Source organism: Lacerta agilis, chromosome 2, assembly GCF_009819535.1.
Source record: "Lacerta agilis isolate rLacAgi1 chromosome 2, rLacAgi1.pri, whole genome shotgun sequence".
NCBI classification, from domain to species: domain Eukaryota; kingdom Metazoa; phylum Chordata; class Lepidosauria; order Squamata; family Lacertidae; genus Lacerta; species Lacerta agilis.
The window spans coordinates 114,829,382-114,835,864 of record NC_046313.1 but is presented as its reverse complement, the minus strand read 5'-3'; the positions used below and the strand labels follow the sequence as shown (position 1 = coordinate 114,835,864).

At 45.9% G+C, this 6,483-nt stretch overlaps 1 protein-coding gene across 1 annotated transcript in view; it reads left to right on the top strand.

Annotated features, from left to right (window-relative positions):
* The first annotated feature begins 208 nt into the window (after positions 1–208).
* LOC117042529 overlaps positions 209–6,483 on the top strand; it is a 55,435-nt gene continuing 49,160 nt past the window's right edge. The window contains 4 exon segments of the mRNA XM_033142070.1: positions 209–730; positions 3,059–3,185; positions 3,558–3,628; positions 5,185–5,311. Of these exon segments, the coding sequence (XP_032997961.1) occupies positions 314–730; positions 3,059–3,185; positions 3,558–3,628; positions 5,185–5,311 (742 nt within the window). The 5' untranslated portion in view covers positions 209–313.

The window sequence follows — 6,483 nt, the reverse complement described above, 5'->3', positions numbered from 1 at the left end:
TCCCATCCAATACTTACAAGGGAAAAAAAGCAGTATTCTGTATCATTGTAGCTTGAATATTGTGTTAAATAGACGATTCTGCATCCTGTTTTTGGAATATGCTGCACAATCTGAACCCTGAAATGCAGTAATACAAATGAGGTTGCCAGTTGCATCTGAATGCTCTGCTAGCGTAACATTTCACATAAGATTCCCTGGCTCTCTGCAGGTTTAGAAGCCTAATCAATTTGGGCGATCGCAGGCGAGAAGGTGGAAAGAGGAGGAAGCCATTTTGGGGGCCCGGGAGAGGGTGACCTCGGAGCACAGCTGGGAAATGGAGGAGCAAGCCTTGGCTAAGCGGAAAGCAGGAAGACGCCAGAATGTTATCCAGGCTGGGAACAGCGGGGGATTCTGGGCAAGAAGCACACAAGAGATCCTGGGTGAGGAGGATGCCCTCGGCTTGGATGCCCAACGCCGACGTTTCAGGCACTTCTGCTGCCAGGAGGCCAAGGGGCCCCGAGAGGTTTGCAGCCGACTCCACCATCTTTGCCACAAGTGGCTGAAGCCAGAGAGACACACCAAGGCTCAGATCCTGGACCTGGTGATCCTGGAGCAGTTCCTGGCTGTCCTCCCCCCGGAGATGGAGAGCTGGGTCAGGGAATGTGGAGTGGAGACCAGTTCCCAAGCGGTGGCCCTGGCCGAAGGTTTCCTCCTGAGCCAGGCAGAGGTCAAGAATCAGGCAAAGCAGCAGGTGAGAGAGGGTTTCGTTCTGGTAGTTCCAAAAGACAAAAATGTGAGCATGAATAAAGTAAAAAAACAACCCACTAGTTTCCAAGAGGAGGAGGGAATCCAAGCCCCCTAACACTTTGTCTGCCCCTTTCCTTTTCTCTTCCCACTCCCCATTTCCTTTTCCTTTTTTAAATGCTTGGACATGGCATGATTTTTTCAGCATAATAGCAAATTCAGAGGGCACAGTTTGTGTTACATATTTGACACTTTTCTGGTATGTTTGTGTTCCTTTTCTAAAACTAGCGAGGAAAAGAGTTTCGGGCTTATGAATGTTCTGTCAAGTATAGGAATGCAAGAGAGCATAAGAGCCTGCTGGCATGAGCCCAGTTGCGATTGTGTGGAGATCTCTCGGTGCACCGGGTTGGCGACTGGCGAAAGCGAAATATCGCTTGGAGAAGGATCTGAAATAAGCTCTAATTTGATGTGTTCTGGATTGTTTTGTTTTATGTTTTAATCAGGACCAACTGGTTAGAAACCAGTGTGCATGCACACGAAAGCTCATACCAAGAACAAACTTAGTTGGTCTCTAAGGTGCTACTGGAAGGATTTTTTTATTTTTTATTTTGTTTTGACTATGGCAGACCAGCACGGCTACCTACCTGTAACAAAAAGTCCAAGTTACTCTGAACAAATTCCTATTTTATGTTTGAATGTTGCAAATCACTTTGAGATCTGTAAAATATAAAGCAGGACAGAAATAATAATAATAATAATAATAATAATAATAATAATAATAATAATAATAATAATAATAATTACTAATGTTCAATTGCAAAAAATCCCCACCTAACAAACCCTGGTGCCTGGACATTCCTTTGTCACGACCGTAACCTAGGTTTAAAACGCCATTTGGGGATTAGATTATACAGTCAAACCTCGGTTGTCGAACGTAATTGGTTCCGGAAGCCCTTTCGGCTTCCGAAATATTCGACAACTGAGGTGCGACTTCCAACTGGTTGCAGGAGATTCCTGCACTCAAGTGGAAGCCACCTCAGATATTCTGCTTCTGAAAACCGAACATTTACTTCCAGGTTTTTGTCTTGCGGGAGCCGAAACGTTCCAAAACGGAGGCGTTCGGGAGCCGAGGTCTCACTGTACATCTGATTTTCTAACACTGCTTTTGATTGCTGAGGTGTACATACTTTTAGAACCTTTCTCCTGTGGTTGTAAGTTGTATTAAGCTGTTTTAAGGTTCGGCTGTAACTCAAAGGGTACTCATTAACGGCTCCTCTTCATGCTGGAGAGAAGTGACTAGTGGGGTGCCACAGGGTTCTGTGTTGGGCCCAGTCTTATTCAACATCTTCATCAATGACTTGGATGATGGGCTTGAGGGCATCCTGATCAAGTTTGCAGATCACACCAAATTGGGAGGGGTGGCTAATACCCCAGAGGACAGGATCACACTTCAAAATGACCTTAACAGAGTAGAGAACTGGGCCAAAGCAAACAAGATGAATTTTAACAGGGAGAAATGTAAAGTACTACACTTGGGCAAAAAAAATGAAAGGCACAAATACAGGATGGGTGACACCTGGCTTGAGAGCAGTACATGTGAAAAGGATCTAGGAGTCTTGGTAGACCATAAACTTGACATGAGTCAACAGTGTGATGCAGCAGCTAAAAAAGCCAATGCAATTCTGGGCTGCATCAATAGGAGTATAGCATCTAGATCAAGGGAAGTAATAGTACCACTGTATTCCGCTCTGGTCAGACCTCACCTGGTGTACTGGGTCCAGTTCTGGGCACCACAGTTCAAGGAGGATACTGACAAGCTGGAACGTGTCCAGAGGAGGGCAACCAAAATGGTCCAAGGCCTGGAAACAATGCCTTATGAGGAACGTCTTAGGGAGCTGGGTATGTTTAGCCTGGAGAAGAGAAGGTTAAGGGGTGATATGATATCCATGTTCAAATATATAAAAGGATGTCATATAGAGGAGGGAGAAAGGTTGTTTTCTGCTGCTCCAGAGAAGCGGACACGGGGCAATGGATTCAAACTACAAGAAAGAAGATTCCACCTAAACATTAGGAAGAACTTCCTGACAGTGAGAGCTGTTTGACAGTGGAATTTGCTGCCAAGGAGTGTGGTGGAGTCTCCTTCTTTGGAGGTCTTTAAGCGGAGGCTTGACAGCCATCTGTCAGGAATGCTTTGATGGTGTTTCCTGCTTGGCAGGGGGTTGGGCTGGATGGCCCTTGGGGTCTCTTCCAACTCTAGGATTCTATGATTCACCCTGGGTGCTTAGGGCAAAGGCCAGGAAATTAGTAATAATATTAACCCTCCTTTCTGCTTCAGGAACAGGGACCTCTAGCTGAAGTTTCTCTGGGTTTCCGTGGGGCAGAGCAGGCAGCCTCAGCTCCCCGGGAGAGACGGCTCTTCAGGTGGATTGTGAAAGAGTGTGACCAAGCTGCCAACTCACTAGGTAAGTAAAACAATAACATTATAGCATATGTATCCATGTTTGTTAACTGGTGTGGTTAAACATTTTAAAAAAATTAGACTGTGTTTTAGCACACATGAAAAACTTAAAACAAATCCTTATTTCCTGATGAATAGCTTTTGGGCTGTAATGTAACTTAAATAGAAAACTATCCTTAGAAATATTTTTTCTCCAAAAGCGTTTTATTTTAAAAATCCCATTTAAATTTTAAAAAATCCCATTTAAATTTTAAATATCCAATTTTAATTAATTTATTTATTAATCATTGATTTTTATCCACCCTGATTGAAATGGACACGCAGGGTGTTTAACGGAAATGAAATATCCTCCCGCTCTCTTTTGTGTTCATTGCAGGCGACGGAGTGACCCCAGCGACCCGCACTCCTTGTGGCGGAGTGGAAACGGCGGCTGTCAGGCCTGATCAGGTAGAGGAAAGAATCCCAGAGAGAACAATGGAGGCAGCTTGCATGCCTGGGCCTGGAAGGTTCCTGTCCCTTTGCTACAACGAAGGGAGCGCCTAGAAGATGAGGGGAGTCCGTTAATGTAGAACAGCGCCCCCCCCCCCCCAGCCCCTAAGAACCTCAGCATAACTAGGCTTTCCGGTTGTGAACATGAGAACCTCAGGAGAGCCTTGTTGATGCTTGCAGCCAAAGAGGGCCCAGCTGGTCCCAGCATCCTTTCTCATAGTGACCAAGCAGGAGATCCATTGGGAAGCCGGGAAGCTCTCTGGGTGACGATATCAGCTGGTGTCAGGCTTTGGGGAATCGGATCCCTCCCTTGGTGGCAGTAAATAAGCAGATAGGATGAAAGGAGCGTTTTTACCCATGCATATCTCTCTAGAAATGGCGTTGCTCCCAGTAAAGGTTCACCCCCTCCGTCCCCATGAAACTACATCACTCCTACGTCGGGTGATCTGAGCTTGTTATCGCTGAGCTCTCTGTTCTGTCACTCTCAAAGCCCATCTAGCCCTAGGCAAGGGGGGCTCAGGAATGCTTTCCAAGGACACTGTCTCTCTCCTGGTGTTTCCTCTTCTAGTTGTTCCTCACTCAGTATTTCCCAGCTTTTCCCCTCTGGACTGTGCCCCTCTGCAAACCACTGCTCTAAATCTATACTGTCCTCCTGCCCTTGGGAAGGTTCAGGAGAAGGGGGAGGGCAGCTCCCACCATTCATTCTCAGTCCAGCCCCTGACACCTACCCTGTTTCTCCTAAAATAAGCCATAGCCATAAAATAAGCCATAGCAGGATTTCTATGCATTTGGAAATATAAGCCGTTCCCCAAAAATAAGCCATACCCCGAAAATAAGCCATAGTGACGTGGTACCTCCCATTAAAACAGCCTGGAGAGGTGTGGCTATGCAGCGTACCGATGCGACACGGTTAAAATAAGACATCCCCTGAAAATAAGCCATACTGTGTTTTGTTGAGCGAAAAAATATATAAGACGGTGTCTTATTTTAGGAGAAACACGGTAGGTACCTCAGTTGGTTAGAACGTGGTGCTGATGATGCCAAGGTTGCAGGCCTGAGGCCCGTAAGGAACAGCTGCACATTCCTGCATTGCAGGGGGTTGGACTAGATGATGCTCAGGGTCCCTTCCAGCTCAACAAATCTATGGTTCTATGATTCTTTTTCAGTCTGGTCAGCTTCGGGGGAAGTTTTTAATGTTTGATGTTTCTTCGTGTTTTTAATATTCTGTTGGGAGCCGCCCAAAGTGGCTGGGGAAACCCAGTCAGATGTGCGGGTTATTATTATTATTATTATTATTATTATTAATAATAATAATAATAATTACAATAATCTTTTACTCTGCCTATGCAGAATAGACCCATCTAAGTTACTGGACTTGACTAACCAGGTCATTTATTGCAGTGGTCCTACTCTTGTGTAGAACTTAGTGGGATGCAGCTCTTCATCGTGTTCCTCACCCCCCCCCCACTTTTTTAAAAGGAAAATTTGTTTTCTTCTTCCTTCTCCTCCTCCAGGACCAGGTGTCCTTTGAGGATGTGGCTGTGTATTTCACAGACGACGAGTGGCTGTTGCTGGATCCGGCCCAGAGAGCCCTGCATGTGGAAGTTATGGAGGAGAATTGTGGGAACCTCGCCTCTCTCGGTAAGGGTTCCTTTTCCCCCCCTTTGACTTGGCAGATGCTGACAGCCGAAACGGCGGCCGGCATCAGAACCCAGCCTCCTCTGCTTGGGCCCAGTTCTTGTGGCAGGCTTGTGGGGGTCTCTTAAGGAGACAGGGATTTCCCATCCTGTATGGAGCCTCAAGCCTGCGGTATCAGGGACTGGCTGGATGACGAATGGTGGGAGGCTCCAGCCAAGGAACCCCCTAGGGAACCCACAAAGGAAGAAGACTCAGACCAAGGAGAGTGATGGTAGTGTTGGAGCTTCATTCCCCGTGTGCAGTCATGGGATTGTTGTATATTACATGCTGGTGTGTGTTTTGATTCCACAGGAATGGAATGTGACGTATGCAGGATGTTTGTGTTACTGTGTTTCCTGAACTGGGACTATTGTCCTTTGTTCTTTCTCTTTGCTATCTGATGATAGAGAGAGAGGGAGTCATGTTTCAGAGCTCCGTGTGTATTTATATGTAAATAAAGTAGATTAGCCTACATGCTGAGTTGCTGAGTTCTGTAACGCAACTGCGCAAACCTCTGCGGATCCCTAAGTGTGCTGATGTCTTCTGGCATCAGTCGCTGTGATGTTTGGGCTGAGGAATGGTTTTGAAGCTCCCGAACAATAGTCAAGTAGGGAGGGAACATGCCAGTCGGGCATGTGTCTCTGCCAAGGTCCTACTCGTGTGTAGGACATCCTGACAGATAGGACACAGAGACAGGTCAAAGGAGAGGGGAAGCTGGGAGGTGGAAGAAAGAGGAGGCTTTCTATGACACACTGGGCAATAGATATAGGACACAATATAGTATTCAATTTTGGGGAAAATTTTTAGAAGAGCAATCTGAAGTTTACTGCATGTTATTCCTTGAAGGAGAACTACCTGAAAATGATTTACAGATGGTATCTAATTCAGAGTAGACTTGCTAAGATTTAGTGGGCTGTGTGGATGAGTTAACATCGGAGAAAAACTTGCACCAAGTCGAATAAAAGTGTTCTATTTTTTATTAATGGAGTCCTCGTTTTATAACTTGAAAGGAACTGCTCCCGCTTGAGATTTGTTCTGTGTTGTCGCTCAGAACGGCATTAAACTCGGTTTTGCTCCCTAGGTTTGGGGTCCTGGTTCTCTCTCAGGCTCTTACAGATTTTTCTCTCGCTCTTCTG